The sequence below is a fragment of the Sander lucioperca genome, chromosome 5 (assembly GCF_008315115.2).
Source record: "Sander lucioperca isolate FBNREF2018 chromosome 5, SLUC_FBN_1.2, whole genome shotgun sequence".
Lineage (NCBI taxonomy): Eukaryota > Metazoa > Chordata > Actinopteri > Perciformes > Percidae > Sander > Sander lucioperca.
In genome coordinates, this window is record NC_050177.1 from 28,506,677 (window position 1) to 28,531,088 (window position 24,412).

A 24,412-nucleotide genomic window follows, 5' to 3' on the forward strand; every position below is an offset into this window, starting at 1 on the left:
AGGGTTAATATTGAATACAAAGCCACTGGATACTTGTAAAAAAAAATACAAGTATGTATGGGGCCATGGCAGAGTAACTGTTAGCTCGAAAGAGATATTATTTATTAATTTATTATTTTCTCTCCGGGCAAAGGTAAATCTCCATACTCTCCATACACTTTTAGCAGGATTTATTAATCTTAAATACGGGTGTGAACTTTATCAGAAATAGCTGTCTGATGTAATATCTGTTTTTGATCTTGTCACTGTACTTGTTCCTCCACTGACCTTCTTCATGCTGCTTTCAGACCATCCTTCCATCCACTGGACAGAACACTTGCGGTAGAAAGCTGGGTTGCTCTCACAGTTAATGGTGAAGCTAGAGTTGGAGCAGTCCATGATCAGAACAATGTGGAGATTCTGCTGGATTCCTAAGGTGGTGTGATACACAAAGAGTAGCACAATAGTTGGGAAATAAAAAGAGTGGAGGAGTTAATCACAAAGTGTCATTAGGGACACAGCAAATGAGCGGGAAATAGAGACAGTACAGGGCAATGTGAAGACAGGCACTCATTTTTGTGTCGCTAATATTGTCCTGACAGAGTTGGATAAGGAAGGTGAGCAGGAAGCTCTTTAGTGGGTATACTTTGACAATAATAGTCCTACTGAGTGTATTCTCTAGCAGCAACCTCTACCTCAGTGACACAACACCATTTCTAAAGTAAACACACCACTGCACAGCGGGAAGCAGAGGAATACAGTCTGATACAATAATAGAAGAGAACAGATGAAACAATCAGTGGAAAAAAACTTTTATAGACAGTGAGAAGAGGACCAGAGTACCACATATACCACATAGATGGACCAAAATAATGAATGATGGACAAACAGATAGAGGGACTGGGCTGCTGAAAAATATACAGTACTAACTGTGAGAAAAGTAGTTGTAGAGTGGTCCGGTGAATCCATCCTGGGAAGCAGCATCTTTGAGGGAGGCGAGGAGAGGCTCCAGTTCTTCTGGGGTGTACAGACCTGGAACTTCACCTGTAATATCACACACACACACACAAAGAAATTATGAAATGTTTCCTTACACACTAACATCTCTCAGAAGAAACTAAATACGTGGCCGGGTCGGCTCAGTGGGTAGAGAGGCGGACATATATTTAGAGGTTTATGCCTTGACGCAGAGGTCCAGGGTTCGACTCCGACCTGTGATGATTTCCTGCATGTCTTCCCCCTCTCTCTCCCCTGTCCTTTCCATTAAAGGCGGAAAAGCCCAAAAAATAATCTTAAAAAAAAAAAGAAGAAACTAAATACAAAATAGTAGGGCCAGGACCCATTGAAACTGCAAACTATGACTGTTGCAGTATCATTATTGCTAAAATTACCAGTGGATGGTGCCTTAAATGCTGACCAAAACAAGGGCTGCAACAGGAATGTGTCTGATACAGATTCTCGGCACACACACAGTATACAAACAAGAAAGAAAAATACATGTATTTCCCAAAATGTTAAACTTTTCCTTAATTACTAATATTAACCTAATCCCAAATCTAACCTTAACCCTTAAAAGAAGTTGTAACACATTAAGATTGAAAAAGTCAAATATGCTCTCATAAAAATGGAAGGAAAAAACAAACAAAAACACAATATACACCTGACGACAGCAGGCTGTTGACCATCTCTAAGAAAGCTGGGTGAACAAACTGATAGTCTTCCAACAGTAGAACCGCCTGTTGGCCCTCCAGGCCTGCCAGCTGTATCACCTACACATACAGTATGTATAAATAGACATTATATGTTTGATATACATATAAAGACAACACACCACAGGTATACTGAGACTAACTATCTGTGCATTTATGCTTTAATTGCTACATACAGGTGCCATTCATTCAACAATCAAGTTGGCAATCTAAATCTGGAAAAAAAAAACATTATAGAATGTTGAAAGGTAGATAGCTCAAAAATAAAAAAATAAAAGCTTGTCAGTACAATCCAATTATCTCTAAGCGCTTTCTGCTCAAATTGGTTAGCTTGGCACAATGTGAACCAGTTGAGCCAAGAAAAAAAGACTATTCACTCTTACCGTCTTGAGATGATTGCTGAAATGTTTAAGCGTATAACCCCGGGAGATTTGGGGCGTGAACAATGTGTATCCATGCATGTGCGACACCAAGCACGTGGCTGTGTGCCGACCCACTCCACTCCGGCCTGCCAGAAGTAGAGAGCCGCCAGGTCGGCTTAAGACCCGATCCACCCTGGACACAAAGTCACACACTTCCCAAAACAGGAGAAGATCCAGCTCCCTGTTATCACGGCTGTATAGCAGTACTCCCTAGAGGAAGGAAAGGCAGGAACACACATGGGTGAGGAGCTGCACCACAGACATGCCAACATATACAATGAAATTAAAATAAGAATACAAAGAAACAGCCACATAAATGAGACACAGACATAAAAGCAGCAGCAGATAAAGAGAAGCAGAAGTATTCAGATCACTAAATTACTAAGGTAAAGTTGCAGTATCACAATGTAAAAATACTTCATTACAGTAATGAAATCAAAGCTCTCATTATGCAGAATACCATCTTTCAGAGTCGTATTACTATAAAAGTGTTTTTTTTTATCATATTAATAATGCATTAACAGCATTATAATGTTTTAACTAAGCAGTAAAAAGAGACAGTATACTTAAGTACATCACTTAGAGATATTTAGTTACTGTATTACTGTATGTAAACACATATGTATGTGTGCATTCTGAATCCAACAGGCCTAACCACATAAACAACACCACAAGACAACAGTTCCTCACTGAGTACCTTCTGTACAACTTGTTTTAGGTCAGCAGAATCCAAACGTCCCAGTTGTTTACCATGAGGAGGTAGAGCCTGGCCTGGAGCCATGACAGCCCCTTCAGAGGCTCCCCATGTCACATAGAAACCATCTGCACACAGGGGAAATATTACAGACTGTTTGTAACACATCCACGTATGTTCACATCAAATGGCTTCTGTCTACATACAGTACTGGCTGTCTACAGAGGTGAGACAAAACATACAAAAGAAGGAGCACTGTAAAGGAAAGTAACAAAATGAACTCACACCAGTCAACTACAATGAGGTAAAATGTGTGTCTGAATGTTTAAACTGTGCGGTAGGCATTTTGAATTGTTTTCAAATCCCACAGCTAACATACCAGATGTTGTAGAGAAGCATGCATGTGTTTGTTTTGCAGGCGTAATGCACTTTTGGCCATAATTTGAAAGAGGCATTTCTCACTCAGGTTACAAATACCAGCATTAGCCAATGCTCACAGGTTAGACATAAATGAAGACTGCTTATGCCTAAAAGGGTGGGCAGATGACGATGGGATGTTCAAGAACAAAAGCTATCGCACTTGCAAGGTACTGCTCTGTCTCTGCAATCATTGTCAGGTGCCGCATTCTGAGATATTGCAGTTTTGTGTCTCTTAGTTACTGAGCACTGGTGTTATACAGTACATATGCTCCTCCAATGTTGAGTTTAAACTTTTGGTGAGTTGGTTCTTGGTATGACACTGTAGCTGGAAACACGCTTTGGTGTGTTGCTGTGATAAAAAGAAGTCATTCTTTAGGCCACTGGGCCTTGATAATAGATACTGTATGTCATTGTATTGTTCCAGAAGCCAGGACCTGTGTTTGATCATTACGCCATCTTTCTTTGGATGTTTTCTTTATAATGGCTTCCAGTTTTAGATTGGATGAAGAAAACTGGCTATGGCTGGCTCTTGCCAGCATTTGCCAAGTATTTCTAGTGCTGTTTTACAGATCATTACCAAGCATATATTAGAATTACTACATACATTTATATGTAAGGAGAGCGGGATCTGCATTTATCTTTTACTCTCATTTCTCTTTAGGTCCTGAGAGGACCTCCTGTACAGTGTGGATAACATTAGACATCCATCTGGTATGACTCATGATTCTTGTATGAGTTTGTTCTTATTTATGTCACAATAGGAGCTGGCAGGCAAGTGTAGCATTGGAGTCTGGCAAGCTCCAACCATGATTTAAAACCAGTTGCCAACATCACATGAGTTTTGTTTACAATTGTAAGTGGTTTGGAGCAGTCAAACCAATTGAAAAAAAGAAACATTTTATCAATGTTATGCTAAGAAACTGCCATAAATGCAGAGCTGTCAAAGAACAAAGCCAATCAAATATTGCTTTCATTCAAGGACAACGTGAAAATCTTGGCATGAATTGCATCAAGCACTCAATTTGTAATTAAATTGTTCCTGTTGTAATGTTGGGCTGTTGAATCCATCAGAACCTGCAAACAGAAGTTTTTTATGTGTATGTTTGATTTGAATAAAGGTGTATGCCAGCAAGAATAGAGCTATCTCCTACCAGTCATGTTGTCTAGAGCATCAGAGCCCCAGTCTCCCCGTATGATGGAGGAGAGGATGTTATCAAAGGTGTGAAGGTCTTTGGAGGAAACTAGTCGGTCTCTAAACAGCCTCCTGGCCTCATATGCTACCACCTCCAACACGCTGTCTGTCACATTAGATTGAGCTAAAAAGAAATGCATGAGACACACACACACACACACACACACACACACACACACACACACACACACACACACACACACACACACACACACACACACACACACACACACACACACACACACACACACACAGATATATTTGGATTAATACCCAACAGGATATACACAAGATGAGATTTGTTGATTTAGTTTTAAATTTGTTTCTAATTAGAACCTTAAAACAACATTCAGCACAAAGACTAACTAAAAATGTACAGTGATTCATCTGCAAAAGGAAAACATTTTTTTCTGTTAATCACGCCATAATGCAATTAGCACAATGTCCTTAATTGTTTAAGTTAAAAAAAATGATAGACACAGTCACAAGCACAGTATTTTCACTGTGACTTAGGCCTTATGAGACAAAGGGCTGTTTTTGGTGAGATCATTCATGGCAAAAGCACTTCCCAGGGTAAGACTAAATTTACTAAATTCCCTCAAGAATCAGCAGAGTGCTGCTCGCTAAAAAGAGTGCTACAGGGACAGGCCAGAATTGTGGTCTCATAGGCCACTGGCTTCAACGGTGTCTGTCACTTATAGAAAGAGCTTAAGAAGAGAGTCAAACAGAGTCACAATTGACACCACAGGGTTTTCCCGGCATATTCAATTTTAAAGACCAAGAAGGAAAAGAAAACACTTAAAGTGCCAAGTTGTGCCTATGGCTTTCAAATGATTTACTTGCCCAAAACCCACCTCTGGTGATTCTACTATCAAAGCCAATAAGAAGTGGCTGATTCTTGATTTGAGAGTTCAAAAAATATGTTAACAATATTTGTTTGTTTTTTTTTAAATAAAAACACATTAAGTAAATACATTTTTTTCTAAGAATCCCTTAAATTTGTTTATTAAAGAATAGGCACCAAGAGTTGAAAAACTTGTCCATGCTCTTTGGTGGATGAGGCTGTTGAGACACTGTTTCTAAATGACCTCAGACATACTTATCTTATATGATGTAATTTTGTATTACTTATCGGCCGACATGTCCTCTGATAAATATATATCTGTGATATGCTTAAATTGGCTGATGATATCAGCCATTCCAATAAGTTGGGCATCATACCTGACCTCCTTATCATTTACATTGGGAAACGTACACAGTCACGCTTGGTCCTAGGCACAAATTCAAAGTTAGTGTCATCTCCATTAAACTGAAAGAAATTTAACTTAAACACAGAAATGAAACCTTTTCAGAAAAGAGAATAAAATTTTGGCCCACGCTTTTCACCTCTGCATTTGGTTTCATTGTCGATGTTTCATTTTATTCTCTTTTTGAAAATCTTCTGAGGATTTAATTCCCTGCACCACAAAGGAGACCAAGCAAGTGGTTGGGGGCAGCGGAAACAAGTTGTGAACACAGCATGGAAATATCATCACCATTTACAGTAAGTTGATGTGTTGAACTTGTTTACAAAGGTGGCTTAGTTACACATCCAGCAGTTCCGGAGCAACATTAGGTTTCATCTGGAGACGTGTTTCTGGCCACCTGGCAAATGTAAGTCCAATGTTTACTCTTTTTTAGCTCTGTATTTGGTTTCTACCAACTCCTGAGGGAAATATTTGGCTTTTTAGCTGCTAAATGCTTGACTATGTTCACCAGCTAGTAGCTAACTGCTAATTGTGTCCTACTGTTTAGGTGCTTGGGTTTTTAGAGATTACATGCACACTCAAACTCACCACATACAACACATTTACAGAACAAGGATGAACAGAGGGTTTTTTTTACATACCAAAAAGAAGGTAAGCAGCAAGAAGGGAAAAGAAGGAGGAAGAAGCAAGAGCAAGTTAAAAAATGATGAGCATAGGAAAAGAGAAGTTTGTCCGCTGACGTGTTTAATTAAAATAAATGATTGGACTCACTATCACAGCAGGAACACATTGCAGAAGGAGAGTGACAGAGGGAAAGTTGAAAGGACAGCAAAGGGAGAGGGTGATAAAAGAGGGGAACTTAGACGAGTGACAGAGAGGAAGTGAGGAGAGAGAGAAGAGAGGAGAGATTGAATAAGAAAAAGGTGAGAGTTGGAGACTGTAGCTCTGAGCTAAAAGAATACTGACAAGAAACTAAGCCACATATGATTATGACATAAAAACTGTTATTAATGCTTTATGTTCCTCAGTGGCAGCAAAATTATGTAAGAACTGTGAAGAGAATTTGTAGAAAATAAGTGGTTTCATTCAATCTAACTTTCAGTTTTTGTTTGCATACTGCAGTGCCTCTGTCCCAATAAAGGTTCTTACTGGTTCCCTAACTTAGAGAAGGTTTAAGTTTCCCTGGTCATTACATCAATCTTATACATATTAATATGTGTGCATTCTTGCAAGTGCGTTTGGTTACCTGCAGTGAGGTCATATCGCAGCAGGCTGAGGACCCATTCTGTGAGGATACAGGGGGTAAATAGGTAGTGGCTGTGGTCATCCACTGTAAACTTGGCTTTCACCTGAGATTAAAGATACATAGGGAGATAGATGATACATACATATGTAATCACTGGCATACAAGTCATATTATATTATTATATTTAACCTCTAAAAGCACAATCTGCGTGCCATCCATAGTTGCAATTTGGAACTAGTGATTGCCTGTGCAATGTCCTAGATAAAATTAAACGGTTCTTCTGCAGATCGCCACTGCTTTTCAAAACACATCATGTGGGTCTAGGTTCTGTTAAATGTCTTTGTAATTTAGTGGTATATTGCCATTTTGCTGAAAAATGGCAATATACCAACAGCATATAAATGTTTGCCCTGTCACCCAACCTTTACATACAGTACAACCTTTGCTGGAAGAGGCTCCCTGATAGACAACACATGTATCCAATTATCACTTGAAACATTTGTGACTTTAATTAAGTGTGATACACAGTAACTTCATGAAGTTAAATTAAGGAGCCAGATATGCTAATATTTATGCTTTAAATATCTCAGGAAAGCCTATATTGCTACAAATAAAAATGTGAACAAGAATAAAATCTTCTCCAAGTCAATACCTGTTCATAGAGCTGCACAAGAGACCCAGCCAGCTGGTGTGTTTTCCCTGTGCTGGCCCAGGATGCCTGGCTGCCCAAGCTATGCTGGAGAACTGGCTGCAGGTATGCTGAGTAGATAGTCTGCAGCTGCTCCCGGTCTGGATAGCTAAAGGCAGAGGCAAAGAGGCAGAGAAACAGATAGATGTAGGAAAATAAAAATAGAGGGGATCAGGGTCAGGGTTAGAGGGAGGCCAACAGTGAAACAGAGAGAAAGAAGAAAAGATGATGGGAAACTAAATTTAGAAGGCATGTATGTAAATGCATGTGTAATTGCAGGCTGTTTGGCAATATGTAAAGTGTTAAGTACATTTGCAACATACTTACTCTATAGTGCAAATGCGAACTATAGATGAGAAGCGGGAGGTGAGCAAATGGCTCCCTACAGCACCCCCTGTTGACATGGAGGCCACCACCTGGATGTTCTCAAGACTCACCCAGTCTAGATTTTCATCATAGAATCCCTTATATGTCAAAACCTGGAGGAAAGACAGAGAGAGAAAGAGATGAGAAATGGAATTAAGAAGGTGGAAGAAATAGGAGACTTGAGAGAATGCATTTATTAAAGGGCTCAAAACATCTGTAAGAGAGACTCCAAGTACTTTCGATTATATATGAAACAGCCCTGAACCCTCACTGATGTGCTAGGAATCAGTGTCGTAGTCTTCTTTTTTCCCCTCCATTTACTAATTTGTTTGCTTATCTGTATGCCTTTTTTATGGATCATTTCTACCTGTTGCAGGAAGGCAGTGAGGTTGCTGGTCCCCCATTTATCAGGTTTAGGTAGGTTGATGTCTTTTAAGTAGAGCACCAGGTTCTCACAGTCTTTGGGTCTAAAGACTCGACCGGTGTTTGAGCTGAGCAACAGGCATGTCTGACCGAGCTTTTGTAGGACATGGCGTGATGAGGTCTGGGCACTGCAGTGAACCACGGCAACTTGGGTGGACCGCAGCTGAGAAAAGGCGTAGCGCAGGAGCATGCTAGACAGAAAACAAAAAATACAAAAAAGGTCAAGAAACACACAGGGACTTTTTAGAAGGTGTGGTCAGACAACAACTTCAGCTAAATCAATAAATGTTGTGACTCTTATACATCTCATTTATGTTTAGGATGGTGCCAGGACCACATGAAATGATGAGAGGAAGAAATGACTGTTAGTGCTTTAGTTATTTTGGGATCTAGAGAACAATGTTTGTCAGAACAAACCCAAAGGCAAAGAGAGACATACTGAGAGGGCGCAAACAAAGAGAGAAAATAATTGGAAAGTAAATGATGTGCATTCACGTGCATGTGCACCCAGTCCAATGAATGTGTGTGTAAATTAATTAGATGTTCTTTTATCAGAAGAGTAAGCTGACAAACCCAGTGCCTCAATGGCACAGTGACCTTTCAGCCGAAGTGAGGCAAGACAAGAGGACGAGAAAAGGAGACATTGAGTGAGACTCAACTGAAGTGTAAAAGGCAAACTGAGTGACCCTTGTTCATCAAACCCCCTGGGAAGGGAAGCAATTATTTCTGAGAGAACGACTCTGTGTAGTGTGTACACATACACAAGGCCGAGCACATACACCACACACACACAGATCTGATCCTTATTCTGACTTGTCAACGCTTTTACACGAAAGTTCAAGTCTTGAATAAAAGAAGCCTTGATATCAGTGACTGTGTGCTTGTACCATTTTAAGTGGCCACATTTGAGTGCCTCTGCCTCACAATCCATAATGCAAACTTTGTGTTTGTGTGCAATCTCTACGATAATGTATGTATGTATATATATATATATATATATATATATATATATATATATATATATATATATATATAAAATGGTTCTCCAATGTTTTCTCAGTTAGCCTTTTAAAATGATATCAGATTAGTAAACAGAATGTGCCTTTGGAACATTGGATAAATGGTTGCTGATAATGGGCAAGGTAGATATTGCATTAAAGATCAGCCACTTCTTTCTACAACAGTCGACAACCCTTTTGCAATTATGTAAGCACATAATGTAATCTGAAAACTGCTGCCCTGATTAAAAAAACAATGCAACTGATCTCAGCTGGTATTCTGTCTGTAATGGAGTGGAATGGAAATTTCTATGTGAACCCTAACGTTTGGCCGGTAGTGTATGTATGTATGTATGTATGTATGTATGTATGTATGTATGTATGTATGTATGTATATATATATATATATATATATATATATATATATATATATATCCCCATATACATAATATAGAATGCATGCATCTCTGCTTGTGTGTAATTAATTAATTACCCCTTTCCGCAGCCCTCTGGCCCTACCACCATGAAGGGCTGCCTGTGCTGAGCGGTGAGCCACGGGGAGAAGCAGTGCAGACCTCTCTGCATGTCTGGAGTCTCAATAACAGGCAGTGTGTGTGTATGAGAGAGCTGTTCCAGTGAGAGACCCTCAGGACGATGGAATGTATAGGCTGCTAGATGGCCCCTGTCATAGTCATAGTAGGTATCGAGTGGTTTTTTGGTGTCTGGAGGGCTTTCCCTGGCCCAGCTCAGCAACTACAGAAGTACAAAGAAATATTAGATATCTTTCTGAGCAGTGGCATTACAACATTTTTTATCCGTTACAGCTAAGAAGACTTACTGTACAGGTCTTTAAGTTTGAGACATGAATAACATCAAATCTAATCTAAAACTAAACTATTCTTACAGTCACCCGCTGCCCATGTAAAAAACACACAGGGGTCCTCACCTCTTTGGAAAACTCCTGTCTTGTTTTGAGGTTGAGGTTTCCTCCTAAACCCCTTAGAAGACCAACGATGAACTGACCTCTCTCTGTCACACCATTGAGGTGTGACAGACCATTGAACACTGTACCCACTAGACTAGTCTCCACCACAAAGTCATTCTGATGAAAGCAGAGAAGAAAAGAAGGGGATATACAAGTTTGAATTAAAAATCAACAAATATTTTGGAATAAATGCGGTGAAAACTTAACTAAACAGGACCTGATAACTAAAGCCTGCTGATTTTTGCGAATTCATCACTCTCTTATAATGTCAGAAATTAAATCCAATATAATGAACATTGGTCAGTATATGTTGACGTCATTTATTCAGAAAGTCTTATATTTTGGTCACCAAAATGGCCATGTGTTGACATACACAGAAAACATTGCTACATGTTGTTTAGTGCATGCAGCGTGTGCATGTCAAAAAAACTGTTTTTTGCCAGTGTGTAGAAGTAAGATAGGACAAAGGTTACCTGTTTGAGGACCCAGTCCAGGGCTCGTTGAAAGTAGTCTCCCAGCCAGTTTTCTAGGTTACTGCAACACTCCTCTGGCTGACCCCTTAACCACGACTTCACTAAGGCACCCACATCAATGTCCTCATCGCTAAAGTTATAAGTGGGGAAAAGGCGGAGGTAAAAACAGTGAGACAAGCTAGTTACAAATAGATGGAATTTGATACACTTAAAACCCTGTCTGCATAGGCTGACTGACCTGAGAAAGATCATTCCCATGCGGGATATGGTGGCTGGTGAGGCACAGCTAAGGTCGTGAGTCTCAAACAGGAAGTTAACATTGGGTCCAAACTGGATGCGTTCTCCACTAGGCATGGTTAACAGCCGATTATCATCAAGCACAGAGTTCAGACTCTCAATCCACTCTGGGTCAATGTCACCGTCGCACACAATCCATGAGCTCACCCCTAGAAAATACAAAAATACAATTACATATATAATGTAGTACATCACCCTCAATACATACAGTGCAGAGTATAACAAATGTTTAGGCTTACTGTATCTAGTCCTTGTAAAGTGTAGTGGTCTACTTTAACTTTTCCAGTTAATGTAGACTTCATCCAAGTTATCAAAAGTCTGGTTAAGCAAGACAGACTCAATAATCAATGACCTATTTGCAACATTTGAGTGGTGTCTCTCTTTCTTACCCTGTGGTTCTCTGACCACATTCCTGGCACTATGTGTGAGTACGCCATCAGCCCATTCTCTGGTGTCCATGTCTATATGTCCCAGCAGCTGCTGCCTGGGCATGGCCTTAGGATTCATTGTGTACTGCTTCACCTACAAAAATACAGCATTAAGTCACGATTTTTTTTTTACTGACCCATAAACTCTCAAATACATGCTTTTTTCATACTCCTTCATATGTTAAATCATTTTGAAACCTAAGCCTTACAAAATGTAAATTTACAGCATTTTGAATATATCATTATAAGTTTTATAATTAATAATTATAATTATAATTATAATAATTAATTAATAAACAGTATGTCTCGATGAATGAAAGTCCAGGTAGGCGGTTTGTCTCTTACTCACCACTTTGCCTGTCTTGCTGAGAGCAGCCCTAAGCATCCTCCAGAGTGTAGACTTGCCTGCTCCGCTTGGCCCTACGACGACTACGCCCATGCGTTGTCTCAGCTGTTCATTCAGCTCCAATGCCTTTTTCAGCTACGCAGAGGAAAAGCAGTCAGCAATTTATCAACGATGTTTTCACCACCTTTCTAACAAACTATCGAACTGTTGTCTCTGTTAACGTTAAAGACTTTTGCAGAATAGTGTGTATGTCATGTATCATGACAATAATATGTGTATATTCGGCTAATAAATCAATGTCTTCGTACACACACCTGGCTGGGTATAAGTTCAAGTTGTGCCTCCTTGTAGACTTGTTCCAGTGCATGCATTAGTATCTGGTCCTCCACATCGGTGAAATTAACCCCAGAAAAGACATCTCTGACGAGAGCATCAAACCGGGAGCAATCGGAAAATGTCAGCTTGGACATGGTGTTCAGTCTCAATGCCTGCACCACCAGACTACTCTCCTGAACTACATGTAGATGAAAAAGATTGATTTATTTAAATAGGATAGGCATGTAAAAAATACTTCAATAAGGATATAATTAAAAATATAAAATTGCTTTATACTTGTGCAAAATGACTATATGCTAAAAGAGAATCAAAGAAATAACACAGGGTTGATGGAGAAAAACACAAGGTTATGACAATTAACGTGTCCAGTCATTCTTGTGCTCTTGCACATGCCCCCTGTTATAAAAGTGCTAATTACCAAAGCCTGTCATGATTTAAGAGTTTGTCAATACGGTTGTTCTTTTCTCCAAAGATGCTGGCCTCCCCTGCAGGAACAAATGTGTTGCAGAGAGGAACACTTGGCCAGATTACACACAGAGACAAACAGAAGAAAACCTTGGGGACTCATCGACAGACAGGTGCTGTGTGTGTGTGTATACATCCAAGGTGTGTATGTGTCGGTGTGTGTTGGAAAAAATAAGGGGGGGAGACGATTTGAAAGAGAGAGAGGGATGTGTTAAAGAAAAGGCAGAGGAAAATTAAGCAAGAGATATGGGCGAAAGTATTGAAAAACAGCGACATGAAGGGGAGATGGGGGTGGGAAACAGAGTGCAGCGAGCGAGAGAACAAGTGAGATGAGAGTAGCAACGACAGCCAGGAATCAGAGAGAGAGCTACCAAGAGGTCAGAAGGAGGTGGAGAAATAGGTACTGGAGAGGTAAACAACTGAACTCTGGCAAAGTGTTTGGTAAGGACAGAAAGAAGGACAAAAGTACAGACAAGCGAAAAGCTGAAGGGAAGAAAGTGTTTTAAGGGGAGACATATGGACTAAGTGTCAATTGATGGCGTGTCTGTATTAGAGGATTTAGAGGGCAAGGACAGCCGGTGTACAGAGAGGAAGTGCTGGTCAATAAAGCCTTTTGATGTTCAAGTACACTCATGCATAGTGTTTCTCAAACTGCAGGATAAGCATCTCCAAACCACCTGCATTTTCACTATCACCTTATCCTCTAATCCATTTCATCAGCTTTCTATTTCTGAGGTCAGAAGCTTACTATCAGTGCAACCGTTTCAGCACTTCTCAGGGGACACATATTAGAGACACTTTCACCAAATGACCAAAAAGTACGCTTTTAGATTATTGACTTTTTGTGGGGGGAAAAATTGTATTGGAACCTTTAAACTAAACCCATACATTGCAGGGACATTATTAGCTACTATGTCAATATATTGTAGTACAGTCAGTTTGACTGTTCTGTTAAACAATGAATATGTGAATATGAGAAAAATCACATGTAGACATCTTTTGATTTGAACTACTGCTGCATGTAAAATGGCCATTTAGTCTTTTGTAAAATGTATGTTACTTGATGGACTTATTTTTTCCAACTACGAAGCATGAATAAATTCTCTTCCTCCTAACTTTCTTGTCACTCTCCACTATTTAAAAGCCTCACAGAAAAACTGTAAAGAAGAGGTATGTATGGACTTATCTAACTCTGGGTCTAAGTCAGCACGTTCCTTTAAAACAAAAAAATTGCCAGAAGGGATCTTACTCTTGTCCTTGTCATGACTCCTCCTCTGTTGCTGCAGGAGACTGCCACAGGCCTTTAGCACTGTCTTCAGAGCACGCAAACCCCAGTCGTAGTGCTGCTGGGGAGTCAACAGCTCCCTGGACACAAAGTAAAAGCACATTTTCACACATATTCACACACTCTAAATTGACTGTAGTATTGGTTGTAGTGCTAAGGGGCGGGAGGTAGAGGATAACATATCCACAAAGTGCATATATTGTAATCCACTGTAGTGGCAGTGTAAATAATTTCAAATAAATTCAACACCCACAGCATGATTTGGTTTGGAACACAAAAAACACCACTTTGTGAACCACACAGACATAAAGACCAGATAGGTAACACAGGTCACACACACATACTGTATAGTTAGTACTCTGGTGATAGGTTTATGGACAATGTAATAAATCTTATATTCTTACTCCACCCAACCTCAACCCAAACCGAAAAGACTCAACTAAACAATTTCTACCTGGCCAGGTTAAAAATTGCAACCAGTTTGCATCCCAGGATTTCTCCGTTTTTGAAGCCCTCAGAGTAGAGGATGACCTCAGCAATGAGCTCATTGTCTGGCCTGCTCATGGCCACAGGCCTGAACAGCTGCTTTAGGTTGTCTGGAAGCTTCTGTCTGCCTCCGTATCCTTTTCCTGCCGGGTTTAATGTGATGAAGACCCCAGAGTTTGGGTTCAATTCCACCTGGATGACAATGGGAGAAGAAGGAAACATTATCCTCATTAATATGTGTTGTATACGAGCATGAATATGCTCGTATACAACACATCAATATATATATGTATATATATACATATATATATACAATATATCATCAATTGCTTGATAATTAACAGTGATGCCGGGTAACGCGGTATTCTAATTTGACCACTTTTTTCAGTAACGAGTAATCTAACGCGTTACTATTTCCAAACCAGTAATCAGATTAAAGTTACTTATCCAAGTCACTGTGCATTACTATTTTTGTCATTTTCCTTAGTAAAAATATATATTGTTTTTACTTTCTTCTTGCATCTTGGGGAGTGAAGTCACGTATGCGACGACAAGTCACGTTTTCAGCATGTGGACAGGTCACGTGTACCACGCAGCGACACAAACGTAAACAACAATGGAGGGAGGAGAGAGATGCGCGTTTTCTAGCTGGAAATACAGTCACTATTTTGAGTTTGTGTCAGCTAAAGATGGCAATATTAAGGTTCGTTGTACACTCTGTGCTGGTGGCGACAAAGTGCTATCTAGCTACAAAAACACTACGTCAAATTTGAAGAAACATTTGGAGTCGCAGCACTGCAGTCAAACTTACAGAGCAAGTCCCACCAGGTGGTGCGAAGCAGAGAGCAGAAGGTCCCCCACCACCCAAACAACAAAAGCTGGACTTCGGTGCAAAACCAGTAAGTGGGGGAGAGTTGAAGAAGTTGGTCGGGCAGTATGTTGTAGAGGAAATGCTGCCCTTAAACACGGTTGACTCGCCTTCGTTTCGTGCGATAATAAACAAGATCCCTACTACTGGCAATGCCGAGCTGCCTCACAGTAAACCGGTTGTCATTTTTATGTTGAGGCTGTGGGGGTGTTGTCAGCAGCTGCTGAATGTAACTAATAAAGTAACTTGTAATCTAACTTAGTTACTTTTAAAATCAAGTAATCTGTAAAGTAACTAAATTACTTTTAAAATCAAGTAATCTGTAAAGTAACTAAGTTACTTCTAAGTAACTGTGGCAATACTGATAATTAATGACCCGACCAACTTTTCCACTATGGATGAATAAATAACAGATTCATTGACAGACTGATTTGACAAAAAGGCAAGGACTGAAGCTTAAAGGTAAAACCTTGCACTGTGTGTCTAAGTATGCATGTATATACAGTACAAGCCAGTGAATTAAACAGCAAGATATAATAATTGAGAATTAGGTGCAAAAAGCAGGCCTGAGAAATAGTAAGTAATTCTTTTTTGGCATCAGAACTTGGAAACATTAATGAGTTTGTCTGCATCTTTTCTTATTTTCTTACCTCCTTCCCCAGCAGTTCACATGTGTTCTTGTGATGTTTAAGGGAGTCTTGAATGGCCTGAATCTGCATTGAAACTGCAGACAATACCGCCTCCTCTAAGCGGTTAAACTCGTCAAAGCAGCCCCATGCTCCACACTTCACCAAGCCCACAAAGATTCGTCCCATTGACTTCACATCAATACCCTGAAAAACAGACGGATGCAAACCAGAAAAAAAGATCTTCTTGTGTGTTTTCATTGGTAGTTGTTCTCAATTACCAGTCTTGTTTTCTGTGTGGTCATAAATTGAATAACCAGATGTATGCAGTGCACATTGGCATACCAGGCATATGTTCTCATTATATGTATGTCAGAATAATGATTACTAATACTTGAAAGTTTGGGCTGACATGTTAAACCCGTCACATACTCTTTCGAAGCATCTTAATACCTCATCACAGTTGAACACCAGCACTTGGCGTCCGAACAGCCCTCCCAGGGCTTTGACCGACTCAGTCTTGCCTGTGCCAGCGGGCCCATAGGGGTTTCCCCCAAGTCCCATCTTCATGGCCTGGGTCAGAGTCAGGTAGCACTTATCAGTCAGTGGAGTGTGCACCAGCTTAGCTGCATTCCCCTGGAAGACCGGAGAGATAGGGTTTAGAAGGCAGTGACCAATAAAAAGAGCAAAAAAGTGACAGAAACACAGTGAGATAGCCAGACAGGAGTAAAGATATAGCAAGTGAGGGTGTAGGGGCACAAGAAAGGGGGGAAAGAAGTCAGCAGAGGATAAAGACAAACAGACAAATGATGGATTAAGAAAGGAAGGATTAAAAAACAAATGAAGAACAGGCAAAGAAAATGAATATTAGTGAGACTGAGTCGAGCTTGTGTTATTTTAAAGGGACTGCAGAGGGAAAATAAAGCAAGGTATCTTCAGTGCTCCTCATCTTTGTATAAACAGTGCCCCCCAAAGGTAAAAAATAAGAAGTACAACTACATTCCTGGAACATAAAACTTTTTTTGTGTGAGAGCCTGAATGAGTAACAAGGTGGCAATGTCTTAAAGCATTCAAATTCCTGTAAAATTTTAATTCACTACTGAAACCAGTTCATCCTAAATTATTTTAGGGATTGTGGTGGCATCAGTGGAGGCGCTTGAAAAGACACATAACCTGCAAATTCAAGTTGTCTTCCTGTTTACAATACGACACAGATGCCCAGACTATCTATAACTCAACTGTTGTTGTGGATTGGGTTAAGTAAGGCATGTACAAATGTGTATGGGTGCCTGATACTACATTGTGTGGTACTACAACTTGACTATGGTATGTACAGTATGCACTATTTTGGCAAAATAGACATGCATGCATGAGCACTTTTTCATTCAACATTTGTTGATGATATTGATTGCATGTACAGTATTTGACCATGGAACTCTGAAATGTGAATTATGAATGTGAGACAACTAATTAGAAAGTCAATCTACAAAGAATGAATCGATCCCATTCAGGCGATAAATAAACAATTATTATAAATAATCATTTATCAAGAAAAAAATACACGTTTTCTAATTACACACATTTTTTACCTTACAATAAGTGGCAAATGTGTGTTGCTTATCTCCCTTTCAAGTCATTGAAGATTGAATACTAAGTAAGCATATTAAATTACCACTTTGGACTCTATCTTTTGATTTTATAATGCTGGATGATCAGAAAAGAAGTGTGTAATAAAGTGTGTGTTTTGGAGTGTAAAAAAAGAGAGTGTATCCAACTGATATCTACATGCTAACACACCTGGTATTCATATGTATAGCTGAATTGTGCATCCACCATATGTATGAGGCAACATTTGTCTGTTCCCATATAGACGCGAAGCTGCTTCTTCCAGGCCCAGGCATCAGGGCTGGTAACCTCTGCCTGGTTAAGCTGCTTTACAACGCTGATATTGTGAATAATATCCAGGATCAAAGCCTTCAACTTCAGCTGCAGGACACTGGACTCTGTACAGGAAGACATGCATGAATATCAGGATGGCAGAATTGGTAAAGTTATGCAAATAATAAACTTGATTATAAATGTGGATGGTGTTTGTAAATGTCATATACAGTTTTCAATAAGGTCAAACATATTTGCCATTTGTAATAAAAAAAGATACATATACACAGGAGTAAACACAAACTTTTGTATCATCAAATAGTGTACACAGTACTGTATAAGCCTCTTTATAGTCATGTTGGTTCAAAGCACAAACCTGTATTTTTTTCAAATCCAATATCATATCTCAGTAATGTAATTTTCTCTGTCTCGATTAATTATCTTCTAATAATAATTGAATAAATATGTAAGAATCTTATTAACATATACTTAATGGTCATTAGGTAACCCCACCCAGCACCTTTTTTGCTGCTTTGCTGTAAATAGACGGTAGGCGTTCATTGTGCGCATACAGAATGGCAATGGCTTTTATATTATAATAAAGTAGTAGCTTTTGTCAGTTGTAACAAAAGCTGTTCAAAGTAAAATGCAGAATTGTATTTATTGGTGAGTAGAATCGGGACCGCTCACTGTGTAAACAAACAACAATTAAGAAAGTCATATAATAGAAATATGCACTAGAGGCTTGAGTCCGACAGCCCTAATTATTTAGTACCCTGTGTAGCTTGAGTATAAACTGTAAATGGACTGCATTTATATAGCGCTTTTCTAGTCTCCTCAAAGTGCTTTACACACTACAGACACCATTCACCCCACTCACACACACATTCATACACTGGTGGTCGAGCATCAGGAGCAATTCGGAGTTCAGTGTCTTGCCCGAGGACACTTCGACATGTAGACCAGAGATCAAACCACCGACCTTCCAATTGGTGGACGACCGCTCTACCTCCTGAGCAACAGCCCCCCCCCACATGCATACACATATGGATACATAAAATTACTAGTTTAATGGCCCATATATATGGCCTAAAGTATAATCAACAGAACTTTTCCAGCAACAACCCCAAAAACAAAAACAGTATGGCAAAAGTATCTTACATAGAAGATCTTTGAGTCATACATCTTTACTGTGGATTACTTTTCTACATATATCTCTGATGTTGGGATTTCATATTCTAAATTATAGTGTGTCCAATTGTTATGTACCAAGTAGGGGCTAAGAATGCATTGTGTGTAGGAATGCCTAAGTGTAGCCTAGCCACAGATGCATGAAAAATATATTGCCAAATAAACACCATCTTGTCTTGTCTCTGTGCCAAAGTGGAGATCACTACCACTCCCCATCCGGGTTTATGGCCCATTAATGTAGACTGGGTAATTAGATTATCCTTCTTGCCATTACTTTAGCTACTTTAATCAGTACTGCCACTTCGAAGCCTCTTCAGCCTACCTGGTTGTTTTAAGGGAGCCAGTAATTTAATGAGATGTTATCATGGAAATGGGTTCTATTTCAAGTGTGGATGGTAGAGTTTTAAATGCAAGAAAGTCACAGGGTGAACCATATTTTCTGCAAATATAATAACCTCCATCATAGTGCTGTGCTGAAATATTTGATATTTTACAATTATGTCAGAAAATGTAACTGGTGAGGAAAATGTGGCTCCAGTAACAGTTTTCGTTTTCATAGATACATTTTCAAATGACACAGAAATTTGGAAATTGGCAGCAATGTACTGTGAAATGATGCCTCTACCGGGATTATGGAGGAGCTTTTCATCTCATGCATGAATAAGAAACTCTGATTTAAATTAAAGTCCTTTTTAAAAAATCAAATTCTGTGGAAAAACTCAGCTGTCATGTTTTATTTAGCCACATATTCAGCCCAAGATATTATATTAGCCCGCCAGCTACTGCATCTGCAGCTTTAAAGGGTACTCTGCAGCCTTTTGTGTCTGACTGGCTATCAGGAGATTCATACAAGAGCAGTCATTCTGCATTAATCTCTCAGTCCAAAGTAACAACCCAAGATTTTGATCAGACCTCAATCATGAACAACACAAAACGGAGTCTGATAACAAAAAGCAAATGGCAAGTGCCAAGTGTTTATATAATAGAGTATGGCAATTTGGGAAGGTTAATATTATCAGGAATGAGATCAGCAACCAAAGAAAAAGCAGAAACAAATGAGGGTACAGTAAGAGAAAGGGACAACATCCTGAGCATCATTTGGCATGCTACAAATATGTCTAAAGATTTAATGAACAAAAAACATCACACAAGGTATTGCATTGCTTCTCTCAGCTTCTCCTGTCTGGGTTTGTATTGTTTGTCTCTCATCATAAGTTGTTTTATCCTCTCAATTTTGAATGACATCCCAGATAACAATCAGAATTTAGTTCATTACCAGGGCAGGGAGATACAGTATATGGGTGAAAAAATGTAAGAATAAGGTAAGAGGGTATTGTATGCACTAAAAAGATGGGAGTTGACACAAACATGCATATTCTCTCTGGGTGGTGCAAACAAAGGTCAAGATAGATTCACACAAATACAAAATGTTTCAACTTCAAAAAGTTACAGCTACAGCTAACGTCTTTAAAGTCAGTACATTGAAGTTACAGTCTGAGAAGACACACATACATTCACCAATGCATGCACACAAACACCGACAGAACTACCTGTGTTAGCGTGATCGTCAGAGCTGGTGTCCACCGTAGTGTAGTGTTCTAATTTGGCTTTGAGCTCCAGCTCTAGCTGCTGCAAACTTTGCTCTTTTAGAGCTCTTTCCACATCTTCAGTAAACTGGATTTGCTCAGCCAGACAGAGAATCTACACCAAACATAAGAAAGTTCAGACAATTACATTTTTTTCACATCCTGGGTCACAAATTGCTGACATATGTGGTCTTGGATCTCAACTTGAACAAAGTATTGTGGGTTGTAGAAAGGTGGTGTGTACCTGTGATGGGTAGTGTGAGGGATCCACTTCCCCTTTCTTCCCTGCTGACAGACATTCATACAGTAGGTGCTTCAGGGTCTCCTTCATTTCCACAGACAGCTCACTTAGCCACACCTAGAAAGATGGAAAACAGTTCACACACAGCCACAAACATGTATAACAAAAACTGAGTAAAACTCTTAAATGAGGTAATATAAATTTTTTTAAGTTTATTTGACAAGAAACATCCTACAATAAACATTAATGTCAATACTTGAAATCTGATGCATTATACAGAGATTTCGCTAAAAGGCAATTTGCATCCCTAGTTCCCAGGCAGGTAACTGGGGATAGTTATCAACCCTTCATTAAAAAATGAATACAATATGCAATGTTTTTAAACACACTATAACAAACACAAACCACGCTGAACTGGAAAGTGTCCAATCAACTGTACTTTACATTTACAACAGTATATCATTATTGTTGTAAATTATTCACACAAAACTCTGCACAGCAGCTTTACCTCCACAAGGCTGGAGATGCGTATGATGTTTCTGAGTGGCACTATTTCTCCCTCCAAAGAACACATGGCGACAATGTGCTGGCACTGCTCATCAAATTCAACACTGTGGATACCTGCACAGATTAATAAGTGGATTAATTAACAGACAGATTGCATTTACTGTTCAACGGAATATGCTGTGATGCAAAGGAAACAAGGAAACGAGAAGAGCAAAGCAAATGATAACATAACAGAAAAGCAGAGAAGAGCACAACATAAGGAAAAAAAGAAAACAGAATAGAACAAAATTATTTTTTTACCCGCAAAGAGTTTCTTGAGGTGTGACTGGATGACAGTTGGGTTGGTTGCCTGACCAAGAATCTCTAGCAGATCATCATCTCCTATGAAATAGAACCGTGGGAAGGCAGAGCGTTTCTCCTGCGACAACCACACACAATACAAAAGTTGTGATGCTTACCACTCATGTTATACATATGTAGTCTTTGCACACAAAAATGCACATGTGTGTACCTCCAGGAACTCATTAAGTGACTTCTGGCAGCGCTGCAGCTGATCCAGTATGGTGACCAGGGAGTTTCTGATGCCAGCCCTCGAGCTCAGAGAAACAACTCGGTTGTCTCTCTGAATGTCTGACATTATAGACCTGTTACACATATGGAGAAAGTGTTTTGTTCCTGAATGTGCATAAAACACATTCTGCCTGTAATACAAATGATATTTGTCCATTTATCCCAGCAAAAGACACTCGATCCTAGTGTTATACTGAATATCAGCCATAATAAACCTGAAAGTTAAACAAAAAATGAATAGTACATCAAAACATATGTGCTGTGCAGCAAGAAAGAAAATGACCAGCGGTTTAGGAGACAGGTATAGCAGTGGATATGGTCAATGACTGGTTTAAATGCCAACTTTAAGCTTCAAATTTGAGGGTATATATATTCACATCTGATGGATGGTGCTTCATTTCAGACAGGGGAATTCCTGGGAGTGAGTAGTGTGCTTGCACTCTCTTGGTCTCTGCTTATGTGATACAGTCACACAAACACACACACACAGTACCTGAAATCTTCATCAACGCGTTTAAAGCGGGCCTCCTCTCGGGGCAACGCCCCTCGTCCAAAAATGGGCTCCAGATAAACCCAACGCCTCTGGATGGCATTCAGACTAAGCAGGTACTCGTCTAAGTCTGATAGACGAACCTCCCACAGACTGACCTGGACATACACAGAGTAAATACAGTAACATGGGTTAGTGCTCGTTATTAGGATATGTAAATATTGATATAATGTTGAACCACAAATAACATGCAACAATACAAGACTACAGCAGTTCATTTAATTGAGTCAACACATGCTGTATATTTAATAAACAAAGTGTCTGGGGAGATTTACTTTTCCCAAAATATAAATGAAGCACTTAATGAGTATAAAAGTGTATTCATAGATTCCTTGACCTGACCTTGTCTTGGAAGCTGCGGTAGTAGGGAGAGTCTTTCAGAGACTGCAGCAGACAGCGGTTATCTCCCACCTGGACGGGCACAGAGTGGTGATAAAGCCAATGTTTGCTAATCCTTAACGTTTCATTTAATGGTGCCAGTAGATATGCCTGTTTTTTCCTGAAGACAGTTACGTGCCTTCTAAGTCTATCTACCAAGTGGTCACTTTAATTGACCTGCCTTAAATAATGATTATCAAAAAATAGTGAAACAATGGGAGAAACAGCTGAAGGAGCCTTTCTGAAAAGATGGAATGTTTTTTTAAAACCATTGCTATGCATGTAGACTTTATTTTTGTTTACTATCTTATTAAACAGCATTATGCTGAGTCAAAGCCAAGCGTTTTGGCTCACACCTTTACTTAAAGGTAAAGCGTTAGAGAGAACTTCAAATACATTTATATATAAATACATACCAAACATGTAAGAGGCATCCTATAAAGAAATACAGTACGTCATTCAGTAATCAGGCTATCATCTGTTTCTGTATTATCTGTATCACTATATTTTTACATTTTACCATATCAGACCATCTTGTGGTCCACAAGGCACCGACACGCTCACATATGTCTAGGGAGGAAATATACTTAGGGACCAGGCACAGATGCGTGTTAGAAGTGTTAAGTAGAAGCAGCGCCTTAAAATCAATTCTAAAACTCAAAGGTAGCCAGTGTAAAGATAGCTAAATCAGCAGGACATGTTCCCTCATTCCATTATCCAAAATAACTAAAATAGAGGATTGATCAGTGTCAGCTGCCCCAGTAATATCGTGTAAAGTGGTCTCTGCATCATGACCAGTTCTAAATCACGACTAACATTTCTCAGAAAGTACATACAGTATGTCCTAATGTACAAAACAGGAAAGCTAAATCAGGACTGTTGCATCAAGAGGGGGTTGTTCAAAATGGGTTCAACAACCACATATTTAAATTGAGCAAGAACAGAAACTGTGTGCAACAACTTCTTTAAAGTATGTGGCTGGGACAATGTCAAGAGAGCAGAAGAAGTGCTTTGACTAGACCATGGTCTCCAGCAAGGATTCTGGACTGGGGTTTTGTTGTTGTATGCACCTTATCAGTGAAATAATGTGAAACGTCACAAAAATGTAATGACCTCTGTCACAGCGCTTAAATCAGAAAAGCACAACAGAGTTATTTGTATTTCTGTCCAATAAAATCATGGGTATATTGAGCTCTCACATTTTAACTGCTGTGTTAAATTGCTTCGTACATTTTTTAGTGCATCAAAGTGAACATTTAAATGAGTCTTTCTCGGCCTGCATTCAACTTTACGGCATTCTCTCGTTAGATAACCAATGCTGAGACATTGCTTTCAGCTTCCCCATCCTATGAATAAACAACTTGGTCAAGTTATGTAGAACAAATACCTTAAAGCAGTCACATCCTGTGTCACACTTTCTCAGTATATACTGTATTTACTTCATGTATATCTAGGGGCCAGCCCGGATTCAATCATCAAGAAAAAGTCCAGTTTATTTAAAAAACAATAAAATCTTGACAGAGAAAAGATTC

At 39.4% G+C, this 24,412-nt stretch overlaps 1 protein-coding gene across 5 annotated transcripts in view; it reads right to left on the reverse strand.

The window, feature by feature from the left end:
- LOC116048249 (cytoplasmic dynein 2 heavy chain 1) overlaps positions 1 to 24,412 on the reverse strand; it is a 112,650-nt gene that overhangs the window by 70,670 nt on the left and 17,568 nt on the right. For 4 of the 5 annotated variants that reach the window (XM_031297227.2, XM_031297229.2, XM_031297223.2 and 1 more), the window contains exons 29-57: positions 22,845 to 22,913; positions 22,446 to 22,600; positions 21,894 to 22,026; positions 21,683 to 21,800; positions 21,384 to 21,496; positions 20,879 to 20,992; positions 20,599 to 20,749; positions 17,777 to 17,982; positions 16,433 to 16,615; positions 16,004 to 16,186; positions 14,454 to 14,677; positions 13,964 to 14,079; positions 12,228 to 12,427; positions 11,917 to 12,048; positions 11,529 to 11,661; positions 11,081 to 11,288; positions 10,843 to 10,972; positions 10,331 to 10,486; positions 9,878 to 10,137; positions 8,331 to 8,577; positions 7,925 to 8,076; positions 7,562 to 7,706; positions 6,910 to 7,012; positions 4,376 to 4,540; positions 2,808 to 2,932; positions 2,072 to 2,320; positions 1,640 to 1,748; positions 910 to 1,023; positions 268 to 410 (exon numbers count right to left, since the gene is read on the reverse strand). In XM_031297227.2, coding sequence (XP_031153087.1) covers positions 268 to 410; positions 910 to 1,023; positions 1,640 to 1,748; positions 2,072 to 2,320; positions 2,808 to 2,932; positions 4,376 to 4,540; positions 6,910 to 7,012; positions 7,562 to 7,706; positions 7,925 to 8,076; positions 8,331 to 8,577; positions 9,878 to 10,137; positions 10,331 to 10,486; positions 10,843 to 10,972; positions 11,081 to 11,288; positions 11,529 to 11,661; positions 11,917 to 12,048; positions 12,228 to 12,427; positions 13,964 to 14,079; positions 14,454 to 14,677; positions 16,004 to 16,186; positions 16,433 to 16,615; positions 17,777 to 17,982; positions 20,599 to 20,749; positions 20,879 to 20,992; positions 21,384 to 21,496; positions 21,683 to 21,800; positions 21,894 to 22,026; positions 22,446 to 22,600; positions 22,845 to 22,913 — 4,536 coding nt within the window. The remainder of the gene's footprint in view (positions 1 to 267; positions 411 to 909; positions 1,024 to 1,639; positions 1,749 to 2,071; positions 2,321 to 2,807; positions 2,933 to 4,375; positions 4,541 to 6,909; positions 7,013 to 7,561; positions 7,707 to 7,924; positions 8,077 to 8,330; positions 8,578 to 9,877; positions 10,138 to 10,330; positions 10,487 to 10,842; positions 10,973 to 11,080; positions 11,289 to 11,528; positions 11,662 to 11,916; positions 12,049 to 12,227; positions 12,428 to 13,963; positions 14,080 to 14,453; positions 14,678 to 16,003; positions 16,187 to 16,432; positions 16,616 to 17,776; positions 17,983 to 20,598; positions 20,750 to 20,878; positions 20,993 to 21,383; positions 21,497 to 21,682; positions 21,801 to 21,893; positions 22,027 to 22,445; positions 22,601 to 22,844; positions 22,914 to 24,412) is intronic. The other variant, XM_031297228.2, reaches the window with a different exon arrangement.